Source organism: Macaca fascicularis, chromosome 7, assembly GCF_037993035.2.
Source record: "Macaca fascicularis isolate 582-1 chromosome 7, T2T-MFA8v1.1".
In the NCBI taxonomy this organism is placed as follows: domain Eukaryota; kingdom Metazoa; phylum Chordata; class Mammalia; order Primates; family Cercopithecidae; genus Macaca; species Macaca fascicularis.
Window position 1 is genome coordinate 19297155 of NC_088381.1, and position 14387 is coordinate 19311541.

The window sequence follows — 14387 nt, forward strand, 5'->3', positions numbered from 1 at the left end:
TTGTCTCAAAAAAACAAAAAAAGCCGGGCGCGGTGGCTCACGCCTGTAATCCCAGCACTTTGGGAGGCCGAGGCGGGCGGATCACAAGGTCAGGAGATCGAGACCACGGTGAAACCCCGTCTCTACTAAAAATACAAAAAAATTAGCCGGGCGCGGTTGTGGGCGCCTGTAGTCCCAGCTACTCGAGAGGCTGAGGCAGGAGAATGGCGTGAACCCGGGAGGCGGAGCTTGCAGTGAGCCGAGATCGCGCCACTGCACTCCAGCCTGGGCGACAGAGCGAGACTCCGTCTCAAAAAAAAAAAAAAAAAAAAAACTAAAATTTTTTAAAGCTGTTTATTATGGAAGACTTCAAATACAACACAAATTATCAACTCATGGCTAATCTTAGTTCTTTTATATCCACACTCACTTTCCCTCATTCCCTCTCACTGGATCTAGACAAATTCTTGACATATTTCACCAGTAAATGCTTCAGTATCTATCTCTGAAAGGTGTGGTAGAGTCTAAAACTCTTGGATCCTATTCCAGGGCTTATTCACTGAAAACAGCTCTCAAGTGGAGACCAGCTGTGTTTTGGGTCACACACACAGGCATGGTGTGTGTGTAAATTATCAGCTGGCTTTTGCTACCAGATCACAGAGGATTTCTGTTTCAGGGAATGGAGATGCAGTAACAATCTCTGAATATGTAGGAGAGAGTGTTTCTGGAGCTTCTGCTTTACTGAGTGTTTCCAACATATTTTTAGCAGACACCTTTTGATTCTTTTTAAAGGACCAAACTTCTGAATTTAGCGAAAATGTTTTTGTGTCTTTTTAAAAAGAACAATTTTCCTGGTGATTTTCCTTATCTACAGTGGATCTGTGTTTCTGCTAAACCCACAACTCTAAGAATACGTCAGTTTAATGACCATTCTCCCCTCCTGCACTGTGACATCATGACCTGCCTGTGACACCATGCCTGTTTGTCCAAGGTTGCCAGAAGTCCAAAGCACTCTCTACCCTGTTGATTGCAGGGGCTCTCTTGGAAGGCCTTATACTGCTGTCAGTTTGTCCTGAGCTTGGTTTGCATTTCCTGTTGGGTAACCTCAGCTGCTTCTGTGACAGGAGAGCACTTGAAGAGCAATGTGACGAGGACCGTCAGCCACCGAGGGATGGAGAGACATCCCACAGGGCCCAGATTCAGCAGCAGCAGAGCTACGTGGAGGATTTGAGGCATCAAATCCTAGCAGAAGAGATTCAAGCTGAGAAGGAACTGGAATTTGACCAAAGTTGGATTAGCCAGCAGATTAAAGAAAGTAGGTGTCCACCACTTAATGTGTTTGCCTGACCTCCTTATTCTTTCATTTTCATGCTTCCTCAGCCTTCTGTATTCTCTCTTTGGTTTTCTTTGTGATATGATGGAATCTTTGGTATTAGATGTTCTCTTTTCTTTTAGACACCAGAGGTTCTTATAAGAAGAGGGCTGGAAGCAAGAATAAGGAAGCTAATTTCCTTATTGTCCTCAGAATTATGGACCTACTACTTACCACTCCTCATTTGCTTATGTGTCCATATACTACTGCCTGCCCTAACATGTGCCCACTGTTGTGCTGAGGCTTGAGGGTCTTCATTCCCTTACCCTGTGGTAAGGGAGCCCTGTAGCCCTGCAGCCCTCATCCTGCCACATCACCTTGGCCAGCTCTTTCACTCCACACAGGTCCAGCCATGGCTGGAGGTGTCTGAGTCCAGGCAGCCACAAGCAGGGAAGGAGATGCTGAACTTCTCTCTGGGTGTTTTTGGTTCCCAGACCAGCAGTGTCTGCTCAGAGAAGAGACCTGGCTGGCCAGCTTGCAACAGCAGCAGCAAGAAGACCATGTAGCAGAGAAAGAACTTGAGGCATCTGTGGCACTTGATGCGTGGCTTCAGACAGATCCTGAGATTCAGCCATCCCCATTTGTCCAAAGTCAGAAAAGGGTGGTGCAACTGCAGCTCCTGCGGAGACACACTCTTCGGGCAGCAGAGCGGAATGTCCGGCGGAAAAAGGTCTCATTCCAGCTAGAGAGAATCATCAAAAAGCAGAGGCTGCTGGAGGCCCAGAAGAGACTGGAGCAGCTCACGACATTGTGCTGGCTCCAGGATGACAGCACCCAGGAGCCCCCATACCAGGTCCCCAGCCCTGATGCCACAGTCCCACGGCCTCAGTGTAGAAGCAAATTGACGAGTTGCAGTTCTTTGAGCCCCCAAAGGCTCTGCAGCAAGCACGTGCCCCAGCTACACAGGTAGAGCCAGTAGTTGTCACCTGGAAGCACTTGGTTAAAGTTTACAACCTTGTTGCCCAGGTAGTGTTCTGTTTTTCCCCATGCCTCATTTCCTCAGTCTGTGAAATGGAAGGATGTGTATAGTCCTCTCTTCCTCATGGCTTTTTCTGTCTTCTGGCTACTCTTCTTCCTTCTGTGTATATCGTTTTAGATTCAGGCCATTCCCATCTTCCTTACCCTCCAAGCAGCAATTCTTGCTTCTTTGGTAATATCTTAGGAGTAAGGATCTCGGCCTCATTTTTCATCTGTTCCTTAGACCTGGACTATCCATATATGTTTCTTTGTAAGTCACACCTCAGTCTTGTCATGCCTGTAACCAGACTCTTGACTCCTACACCACCTCCCTCCCTGACCCACCACATCAAGTGAGCTTTCTGACCCCACCTCCCACCTGGTGAGTAAGCTCTCTTTTTGACTCCCAGGTTCAAGTTGGGACCTTCCTTCTTTTCTCTATTACCCCTTATATGCCACTAAGGCCAGGCTGTATTATCTCCCAGACTCGTTGGAGCAAGGGTTTCTGTCTTATATCTCTTTATATCCTCAGGACCTAGCACAGGTTCTCGTCCATAGGAGGTTCACAATTAACGTCTATTGGTGTTATGTTTGCTCACCTCTCTGGTCTTCAAAGTACTCGGTGGGCTTTCTAAAAATTTAATATGAAAAAAATTTAAACATATGCCAAGTTGGAAGAATAGTATATGTATCACTGATACTATTCAGCGATTATTAGGCTTTACACACTTGCCTACCTTCCCATTTTCTGAAGTTTTTTAAAGCAACTACTAGACACCTTGTCCCTTTAGTTCTGCATTTCTAAGTATATACTTCTAAAAAAAATGGACTTTTCTTGTAACCACAGTGTTGTGACAGCTACCAAAATTAAGATTATTTGATGTATTCTAAAACCTAGGCCATGTTCAAATTTCTCTGCTTGCCTAAAACTATTTACAGTTTTCTTTTTTCTCTCTCTCTTTTTTCTCTAACATGGTTCAGCATTAAAATGGTTGGTTTTTCAAATCAAGATCCAAGCAGGATTTACATGCTGCATTTGTTTGTTGTTTTTCAGGTTTCTTTTAACCATTCTTCTTGTTTTATTTGTAATCATTATTTTTACTACTTCATATTATTGATAATTACAGTTCTGTAGAATGTGTATCACTCTATAGATTTATCTTTTGCTTCCTTATAATACCATTTAAATTGTTCCTCTATTCCTCATATTGCCTATTAATAGGAAACTTTCCCTGTAAGTGTGATTAGCTTCAGTTCAGTTTTTTTTTTTTTTTTTAAATTTTCTTTTTTGAGACGGAGTCTTGCTCTGTCACCCAGGCTGGAGTGCAATAGCGCAATCTTGGCTCACTGCAAGCTCCGCCTCCCAGGTTCACGCCATTCTGCTGCCTCAGCCTCCTGAGTAGCTGGGACTACAGGTGCCTGCCACCACACCCGGCTAATTTTTTTAAATTTTTTTAAATTTTTTTATTTTTGTAGTAGAGACGGGGTTTGACTGTGTTAGCCAGGATGGTCTCGATCTCCTGACCTCGTGATCCACCCATCTCAGCCTCCCAAAGTGCTGGGATTACAGGTGTGAGCCACCGCGCCCAGCCACTTCAGTTCAGTTTTTTAATAAGATGAAGAAATTGAGGAACAGTGTGGGCCTGGAGCTTCTTGGAGAGCTAGGACTAGTGTCCACAATTTCCTTTAATACCTAGGGAGCTTTTCTCTGGCTCTGAAGTCAATAGGGGACAGTGACATTGGCCTTGTTTTTAACCTCCTTCTGTTCACAGGAAGTAGTACCTCACGTCTTCTGAGATAGCTTTCCTTGTCTTCACAGCATTTTCCTAAGTTGGGATCCCTCTACCACATTACCACCTATGCCTGACCCTACTCACCAAACATCAGAGAAAACATCATCAGAAGAGTGTTTGTCACAGGCTGCTTCCTACCCTCCAAGGACAGGGTGTCTCCGCAAGAACGGCCTGCATTCCTCAGGCCATGGGCAGCCCTGCACAGCCAGAGCAGCCTTGTCCAGGAAGGGAGCCTCAGCTCCAGACACTTGGCTCACCGTGAGTCCCAACTCTGTTGGCATCCAGGAAATGGAGAGGGTGGGTAAGCAGCCCCATCAGATGGTGATCCAGGGCTTAGCATCTCTGAGGAAATCAGCTAACAAGCTAAAGCCAAGGCATGAGCCAAAGATCCTCACCTCTACTACCCAGACCAGAAGGGCAAAAGGACTAGCAGACCCTAGCCACACACAAGCTGGGTGGCGAAAAGAAGGTAACCTTGGGACCCACACGGCTGCTAAGGGAGCCAGTTGCAATTCCCCATATCCTCATGGACCCAGGCAGACTGCTGGGCATGGAAAGGCAGTCAAGACTTTTTGTACAGAATACAAACCACCTTCTCTAAGCAGGGCATCAAAAAGGCATCAGAGGGTTCTGGCAGCTAGGGTCAGAAATATTACCAAAAAGTCCTCTCACTTGCCTCTTGGCAGTCCTTTGAAGAGACAACAAAATACGAGGGACCTAGACACCATGGCCCCACTCACAGATTTTAGTCCAGTAGTGGATCATTCAAGAGAAGACAATGATTTTTCTGACTCAGATAGCAACTACTCAGTGGATTCTCTCTCGTGTGTCTATGCCAAAGCCCTGATAGAGCCGCTAAAGCCAGAGGACCCTCAGGAGAGGAAGTGGGATTTCCCGGAGCCAGAGAACTCTGAAAGTGATGACAGCCAAATATCTGAGGACTCACTGGCTGAGAAGAGGTACCAAAGCCCACAAAACAGGCTAGGGGGAAATCATCCCACCAACCACCATGGCCACCCCAGGACCAGAGCTAGAGCTTCTGTGAGGGGCTTCACTGCACCCTCAGACAGTGACCTACTTGCTCAAACTCACAGAAGCTTCTCCTTGGATAGCCTGATTGATGCTGAGGAAGAACTAGCGGAAGATCAGCAAGAAGAACCTTGCCCTGGTTCAGCCGATGAGATACCCACAGAGACTTTTTGGCACCTGGAGGACTCCAATCTGCCTGTAATGGACCAAGAGGCAATATGCAGGCTTGGTCCCATCAACTACAGAACAGCAGCTAGGCTGGATGCCGTCCTGCCAATGAGCAGTTCGTTTTACCTTGATCCTCAGTTCCAACCCCGTTGTGAGCTCCAACCCCATTGTGAGCAGGCAGAGTCACAGGGAGAGCCAAGCTACTCTGAACAGGCCAACTCTCTCCAAGGCATGCAGCTTTCAAGAGAGAGCCCACTGATGTCCATGGATTCCTGGTTTTCCTGTGATTCTAAGATCAACCCCAGCAGCCCCCCAGGAATAGTGGGTTCTTTATGTCCAAGTCCTGATGTGCAGGAATTTCACCACTGTAAGGGGGAGAGACCTGGATACTGGCTAAATACTGAGGAACTAAAGCCATCAGATGCAGAAACGGTTCTGCCATATAGCTCCAAACTGCACCAAGGCAGTACTGAGCTGCTCTGCATTGCAAGAGATGAGCACACAGCCTCTGCTTCTGATATGTCGAGGCTGTCTCTCTGGGGAATTCAAAAGCTTATTCAACCAGGAGCTGATGGCACTTTTCAGGGCAGATGCATCCATGACACGACCCAGCAGGGCAGCTCTGAAGCATCCCACAATTCTAGTGTATCAAACGTGCTGTCTGCCTCTGCCACCACATTGACTCATGTAGGCGGCACCCACGAAAGGGACTGGTCTGCCCTTCAGCAAAAGTACCTCCTTGAACTCTCTTGCCCTGTTTTGGAGGCCATAGGAGTGCCCAGGCCAGCTTTCCCCTACCTTGAGGAAGACTCTGGTTCCCTGGCCCAAGCTTCTGGTGAAGGAGGAGATACTTCATTGCCAGTTGGCCCTAAGGTATCTAGCAATCTGAATCTCAACAACTTTCCAATCCATCTTTCCAGAATCAGGCGTTTGAGGGCAGAGAAAGAACAGGACAGTTTAAATGCCAAATTAGAAGGTGTTTCAGATTTCTTTAGCACTAGTGAGAAAGAGGTGAGTTATGACGAAACTTATTCAGCAGACTTAGAATCATTGGCTGCTTCTCGATCTACAAATGCACAGGTCTTTGCAGTAGGGAACACGATACCAGGTTCCATGACAGAAGCATGTGAAGTCAAGCAGAACAACTTGGAAGAATGCCTTCAGAGTTGCAGGAAACCTGGACTGATGACTTCCTCTGATGAGTATTTTTTCCAGAAGAACGCTTGTCACAGTAATGTCACTACAGCCACCAAAGCAGACCATTGGCCTCACGGCTGGGCTCCTCTCAGGAAAAATAGTGCAGTCCAGCCAGGGCAATTAAGTCCTGACAGCCAGTACCCACTAGAGGAAGAGAAGACAGATTGCCAGGAGAGCTCTAAGGAAGCAGTTAGAAGACACATAAATATCTCCTTTGCCTTTCCTTCAGGTCCAGAGCTATACCTTCACTCTGCTGCCTGGAATCCATTGTCATCTTCCCTGCAGCCCCCACTCTTGGAAACATTCTATGTGACCAAAAGCAGGGATGCCCTGACAGAAACTGCCTTAGAGATTCCAGCTTGCAGAGAAGTAAGGGTACCTTCCCCACCCCCCAGGGAAGCCTGGGGCTTTGGTCACAACCGCCAAGCTCTCCAAGATGCTTATTTGAAGACTAATTTGCCAGTGCTGTTACAAAACCAGAATTCTAAGGTTGCCTCATCTCAGCAGGTCACAGCTGAGATACCAGTAGATCTGAATACCGGGGAAGTCATCAGAGAATCAGGTAAATGCCCTGGAAATATTACAGAAGAAAGCCGTGATTCAGTTTATTCTTCTGTTACTCAGAACAGACATTTTCTCCCCTCTACCAGCACAAAAGTATGTGAATTTGAAAATCAAGTTGGAATTTTAAATAAACACAGTTTTCCAGCACTTGAAGGAGGAGAGGTCACTGCTCAGTCCTGTTGCAGTGTTTCCTCAGACAGCACTGAGTCTGGGAAGCCTCTCCTCCTCTTTCTCGAATCTGAGGCATGTGAGGAAGAAGAGCTGGATCAGAATACAGTTCTGAGGCAGACCATCAATGTAGGCCTTGAGAAAGACTTGCCATGGGAAAGTGCTGTTTCTTTGAAGTCCAGATCAGTACATCATAGAGTAAGCAGCCCAGGGATGGTGGCCCAGGATGAGAGTCCAACCCCTAAGTGGGAAGGGAAAAATGAAACTAGGCTTCTTGAAAAAGCTCTTCATCCCAAAGATAGCTCAGAAGAGTTTAAGCTTCCAGGCACAAAGCCTGCATATGAGAGGTTCCAGTTAGTTACATGCCCTCAGGAAAGAAACCCCGGTGAATGCAAGGGTCCTGGAAAGTCACAAGGAATGTTAAATCCCAACGGAGAACCTTCTGAAAAGAAACAGAATAAAAGAGTTAATAATACTGATGAAATGGCTAGGCTAATTAGGAGTGTAATGCAGCTGGAAAATGGCATCTTAGAAATTGAATCTAAGCAGAATAAGCAGGTTCATGCTTCCCACACACCAGGTGTCGACAAGGAGTCAGTGTTCCAGGACCAGAAGGAGCAGGAGAAGACTGACCATGCCCTTAGGCCAGACAGCTCTGGAAACCTTTTGACCTCTAAGGATCAGCCATCTTCTCCAAGACAGACAGATGCTACTGTCTTTAGGGATAGTGAAGCTGGAGAGATGGAGGTTAACAGCACTGGGAACCATCCCCAGGTCCAGAAAATCACCCTGAACCCCTTCAGGTCAAGGGAAGGTGTACAAGAGAGTGGACCTATGAGACAGCACACCCACCCAGCTGGATCAGACAGACCTGCCAGGGATATTTTTGAGTCTTTAGGGAAACACACAACTTGCAGAGAGTTCACCAACACTTCTTTTCACCCACAGAGAATGAAAGCCTTGACTAGAGCTCTGCCATTGCAGCCCAGGCTAGAGAGGTCTTCTGAGAATAATGGCCAGTTGGTAAAAGCATCAGCAAGTCTCAAAGAGCAGCCTTGGGGCTTAGGAAGTCTTGAGGAATTGGAGACTGTGAAAGGTTTTCAGGAAAGCCAAGTTGCTGAACACTTAAGTAGTTCCAACCAAGAGGAGCCAAAAGCTCAAGGTAAAGTTGAAGAAATGCCTATGCAAAGGGGACGCAGCCTACAGGAAGAAAATAAAGTGACTCAGAAACTTCCTAGTCTCAGCCAGCTTTGTAGGGACACATTTTTCAGCCAGGAAACTGTCAGCCCGTTACTAAGCTGGACTGAATTCTCTACAGCTCCTCCTCACCAAGACCTGAGTAATACCTTGCCCTTGAATTCTCCAAGGCGGCCAAGAAGCTGTCTTCATGTACCTGGTGTTCTAGGCATCTCTTCACTTGACTGTGTGCTGGATCTCACAATGTTGAAAATTCATAACAGTCCCTTAGTAACTGGAGTACATCATCAGGACCAGAGTACAGAGACCAGAGGCCACAGCCCTGAAGGAAATGTTAGAGGGGGTTCTTCTGAGGCACACACTGCCTGGTGTGGGTCTGTGCGATCCATGGCCATGAGATCTCATAGTCAATCTGGTGTACCAGAGAGCATTTCTCTGGGGACAGAGGACAAGATCTCAGCAAGCACCAGCCCCCAAGACCATGGAAAGGACCTCAGAATCACCTTGCTGGGTTTCAGTACCAGCGAAGATTTTGCTTCTGAAGCCGAGGTGGCTGTGCAGAAAGAAATAGGAGTCAGTTCACTGAACAAGGTCTCTAGCCAGCCTGAAAAGAGGGTCAGCTTCTCCTTGGAAAAGGATAATGACCAAGCCAGCAAGCCAAGGCAGAAGGCAGAGAAGGAGACTGAGGACCTTGGACTGACCAGCAGTGTTTCCTTAGCACCTGTTTCCTTGCCAAGGGTGCCCAGTCTGGAGCCTAGGCTGTTGGAGCCCTCTGACTATGCATCCATGTGTCTGGCCATCTTGGAGGAGATCAGACAGGCAAAGGCCCAGAGAAAGCAGCTTAATGACTTTGTGGCCAGAGGCACAGTCCTTTCTTACTGTGAAACTTTACTAGAACCTGAATGTTCTTCAGGGGTTTCTGGCGGGCCTCAGTGTAAACAAATAGAACTGTCATCATCAGACCAGACCAGGAATGAGGGTGAAGCACCGGGATTTCATGTGGCATCTCTATCTGCTGAAGCAGGGCAGACAGATCTGTCAACTGATGAGAGGAAAGTCCAGGCCACACCTCTGTCTGCAGACAGCTTTCAATCTCTGCCCAATACGGAAACTGACAGACAGCCGTGGGATCCTTTGCAGGCTTTCTCCCATGCTGCCCCTGCTCTAGACAAAAAACATTGTGCTGGAGAACTGAGGCAGTTCGCGGGAACAAGTGAACCGTTTATATGTCACTCTGGTTCTTCTGAAATCCTAGAGAAAAAGAAAGATGCAACCAGAACGCTTTCCTCTGTTGATCCTTTGGCCCCAGACAGTCTTCTTTCTTCACCTGTGGAGGGGGTCAGGAGGGTAGTATCAAAGCAGGTAGTGGCTGCCTTATCTTCTCAGGCCCCTTGTGATGATCCTAGAGTGACTCTGCATGAGCTAAGTCAGTCAGTTCCGCAGGAGACCGTAGAGGGCATACCCGCTGGCAGTCAGGACAGCAGCCCAGAGCATCAGGAACCCAGAGCTCTAAACACCACATATGGAGAAGTTTCAGGTCATTCGTTAGTGACTGCACAGGAAGAAAAAACAGCCCATTTTGAAAGTCAGTCTGTGACCTGTGATGTTCAGAATTCTACAAGTCCCTCAGGGCCTAAGCAAGACCATGTCCAATGCCCTGAGGCTTCCACTGGCTTTGAAGAAGGTAGGGCAAATGCCAAACAAGATACCGTTCTGCCTGGAGCTCTGACAGGGGTTGAACTGGAAGCTCCCACACAGCAGTGTGTGAAGTGGAAGGAGAGTGTTGGGTCTGGGTTGACAGAAATCTGCAGGGCTGGCAGCAAACATTCCAGACCAACTCCACTGCCAGATCAAAGACCAAGCCCAAATCCTGAGGGAATTGGAGAGGGAGCCCCATGCAGATATCCAAGGGAAGCTTTACATGGCCCTGTCTTCTCAAGGAACCCTGAAGGCAGCAGGACTCTCAGCGCGTCTAGAGGAAAAGAGAGCAGAACTCTTCCTTGCCGACGGCCGTGCAGTTCTCAACCTGTTGCTACTCGTTCTTATTCCTGCCATTCCTCTACTCTACTGTGTTGTAGAGGTGGTGACCTGGGGAAGGAGCCTTTCAAGGCTGCTCTGCGTACTGTCTACCCCCCCTGTGGAGTACCTTCCAGGGCCTGTGAAGTGGATGAGACAGGAGAGACCTCTTCTAGGGGACCTGATGTGCTCTTGACACATGGCCTTGAGCCCAAAGATGTTAATAGGGAATTTAGTATAACAGAGAGCAGCACTTGTGAGCCCTCTACTGTGGCTGCTATCCTATCTGGGGCTCAAGGCTGCAGATCCCCTTCTGCCTCTGATGTGAGGAGGACAAGTTCCTTCAGCCACTCAGCTACTGATGGAAGCTTACGATTAATAGGCGCTCCTGAGAAAAAGGTTGCTGAGAACCAAGCAAGCACAGAACTTGAGGCTACCTCTTTCCCTGCAGGCATGTACTCTGAGCCACTGAGGCAGTTTAGGGACAGCTCTGTAGGTGACCAGAATGCACAGGTGTCTCAAACCAGTCCAGAACCACCTGCAACAACTCCGGGACCACACACCCTGGATTTAAGTGAAGGGTCTGTGGAGAGCAAGTTGGTGGCAGAGCCACGACATGAATGTTTTGAAAATACCACCAGATGTTTTTTGGAAAAGCCACAATTTTCCACTGAATTGAGAGATCACTATTGCTTGGATTCCCAAGCCAAGTTTGTAGCAAGGTTAAAACATACCTGCAGCCCCCAGGAAGACAGTCGCTGGCAGGAAGAAGAGCAGCGCAGAGACCAGGCTTCAGGTGGTGGTGAAGGCTTCACCCAGGGTATGAATCCGCTTCCTTCTGATGAAGGTGGCTTAGATAACTGTCAGATTTTAGATGCTAGGAGACAGGAGGTGGCTGTGGCCAAGCCTCCTGTGTCCAAGATTTTATCACAGGGCTTCAAAGACCCAGCCACTGTGTCCTTGAGGCAAAATGAAACACCACAGCCTGTTTCTCAGGGGCCTGGCAACCTCTATACTGGCAGAGAGCAGCCAGCCCTCAACCACAGGGGCTCACTTCCCATGACTGCAATCTTCTCTGGCCCCGAACGCTCCAAGTCCTCCCCCACACCACAGATCTCAGTTGTCAGCTCTTCTCGTTCTCTTCAGGAGCTAAACTTGAGTGTGGAGCCTCCTTCCCCTACAGACGAAGATACACAGGGGCCTGACAGATGGTGGAACCCACATCTCAGGGGCTATTCCACAGGAAAGTCAATGGCAAGAACATCTCTGCAGGCTGAGGACAGCAATCAGAAAGCCTCATCTCACCTGGATGATGGCACTACTGATCACAGGCCCCCGAAGCCTGCCACCCCTCCTTATCCAGTGCCTTCTACCCTCTCACACATGCCAACCCCTGATTTCATGACCAGCTGGATGTCTGGTACTTTGGAACAGGGCCAACAGGGAAAGCCAGAAAAACTGGGTGTCCAGGTTAGGCCAGAAAATTGGTGCTCTCAGATGGACAAAGGAATGCTGCACTTTGGCTCCAGTGACATCAGTCCCTATGCCCTGCCCTGGCATCCAGAGGAGCATGCACGTATCGGCTGGAAGCAATATGTTTTTGGCAGTACAGTCAATGTTTCCTGCAGCCAGAAACCCCAGGGCCTGACACCATCAAATGTGGCCCGGTGCTCCAGCATGGACAATGGCCTAGAAGACCAGAACTCCCCCTTACACTCTCACCTCAGCACTTATGCCAATATTCGCGATCTGTCAACCACACACAGCAGCACTGAGAATGCCCAAGGTTCAAATGAGGCCTGGGAAGTATTCCCAGGGAGTTCTTCAGTTTCTTTAGGAGACCCCCACATCCTGACGAGCTCTGAAGGAGTAGCCCCCACTTTAGGTCATGACAGAAGACCCCAGTTCAGGGGCCCTTCTGGTGAAGCAGACTGTCTGAGGAGTAAGCCCCGCTTGGCTGAAGGAAGTGCTGCAGGTCCAGCGGATGAGATTATGCTGCCGTATCCATCAGGGGCGGGCTGCCCTGTGGGACAGACCAGGACGAACATATTCGAACAGGGCACACAGACCCTTGGCAGCAGGTGCCACCAGAGCAGCACTGACATCTCCTTTGCTCAGCCTGAAGCTAGTGCGGCATCAGCCTCTGATCTGGCCTCATGGACCAGCATGCACAATCTGTCTCTCCACCTCTCACAGCTCCTGCACAGTACCTCAGAGCTGCTTGGGAGTCTCTCCCAGCCAGGTGTGGCCAGAAGGGAGCAGAACACCAAGAGGGACGTCCCAGATAAAGCCCCACAGGCCCTGATGATGGATGGCTCTACTCAGACCACTGTGGATGAAGGCAGCCAGACTGACCTCGCCTCACCCACCCTGCACCTCCAGGCTTCAGAGGCCGAACCTCAGGGGGCCAATGTGATCCTTGAAGGGCTGGGTTCACATACCTCAACTGTGTCTCAAGAAGAGGGAGATGTGCCAGGGGTACCTCAGAAGAGAGAGGCAGAGGAAACAGCACAGAAAATGGCACAGCTCCTGTATCTTCAGGAAGAAAGCACTCCCTACAAGCCCCAGAACCCTTCAACACCCTCATCCCACTTGAGGTTTCAGAAAGCCCCGCCTAGGCAGCATCTTCCTTCTGTGGGCCCCTCAGTTTCTGATGCTTTCCTGCCTCCCAGCTCCCAGCCAGAGGAGTCGTCTTGCATAGCTGTCAGCAGTCCCAGTCCCAGCCCCTGTCATTCCCCAGGGCTCCTTCCCAGTACTTCTGAGTACCCTGGGGACCCTAGGGTCCAGAAGAAGCTGGGCCCCACCAGCGCTTTGTTGGTGGACAGGGCCTCCTCCCCAATCCTCACTCTTAGTGCCAGCACCCAAGAGCTGGGTCTTTCCCCAGGCTCTTTGACCCTCTCAGCCCCTTCAGCTCACCCTGTTGAAGGCCACCAGAAGCTTGACTCCAGCCCAGACCCTGTTGGTGCCCCGAGGACTCCGATGGATAATTATTCCCAAACCACTGATGAGTTGGGCGGCTCCCAGAGAGGTGGAAGTGTATTACAGAGGAGTAACGGGAGGTCCTTCCTTGAGTTACACTCCCCGCACAACCCACAACAGAGTCCAAAACTCCAATTTAGTTTCTTAGGGCAGCACCCTCAGCAGCTTCAGCCCAGTACCACGATTGGGGTCCAAAGTAGACTGCTGCCACCACCACTGAGGCACAGGAGCCAGACGCTGGCCGACAGCTTTGTGCCTGAGGAGGTGGCTTTCCCGGAGCGTGGCCCACTGAGCGGTAGGGAGCCAAGTCAGTGGCGGAGCAGGACAGAAAATGGAGGTGAGAGTTCAGCATCTCCAGGGGAACCACAACGCACTCTGGACCGACCTTCTTCATGTGGAGGCCTCCAGCACCTCAGCCCCTGCCCTGTCTCTGAGTTGACTGATACTGCAGGGCTCCGAGGTTCCGCCTTGGGCCTCCCTCAAGCCTGCCAACCCGAGGGGTTACTGTGCTCCAGTTGCCAGATGTGCATGGCCCCTGAGCCCCAGCACCACAGTCTGAGGGACCTCCCGGCGCATAACAAATTTAGTAACTGGTGTGGGGTTCAGAAGGGCTCACCTGGGGGGGTGGACATGACTGAGGAGGAGCTGGGGGCCAGCGGTGATCTCAGCTCTGAAAAGCAGGAACAGAGCACCCCACAACCTCCTAATGACCACAGCCAGGACCCTGAGTGGTCCCAGGGGGAGCAGATCCCCCTGCAAGTTGGGGCCCAGAACCTCTCACTCAGCGTGGAACTCACAGAAGCGAAATTGCACCACGGCTTTGGGGAGGCCGATGCCCTGCTCCAGGTGCTGCAGAGTGGGACAGGGGAGGCGCTTGCTGCTGATGAACCTGTGATATCCACCTGGAAGGAGCTCCATGCACGGTAAGGGCCCCCAGCCTGGAGTTGGGAGGGGAAGGGGTGGGCTGT

The 14387-nt window shown here is 49.7% G+C and overlaps 1 protein-coding gene across 16 annotated transcripts in view; it reads left to right on the top strand.

Moving 5' to 3' along the window:
- Window positions 1-14387, top strand: part of STARD9 (StAR related lipid transfer domain containing 9) — a 153757-nt gene that overhangs the window by 111853 nt on the left and 27517 nt on the right. For 10 of the 16 annotated variants that reach the window (XR_012414835.1, XR_012414836.1, XM_065547831.2 and 7 more), the window contains 3 exons: window positions 1104-1294; window positions 1786-2257; window positions 4128-14342. Coding sequence is in view for 14 of the 16 variants with exons in the window: in XM_065547831.2 (XP_065403903.1) it covers window positions 1104-1294; window positions 1786-2257; window positions 4128-14342 (10878 nt within the window). In the remaining 2 variants the exon portion in view is untranslated. Of the gene's footprint in view, window positions 1-1103; window positions 1295-1785; window positions 2258-4127; window positions 14343-14387 lie in introns of those variants that run through there. The other 6 variants (XM_015452716.4, XM_073995629.1, XM_065547833.2 and 3 more) reach the window with 5 other exon arrangements.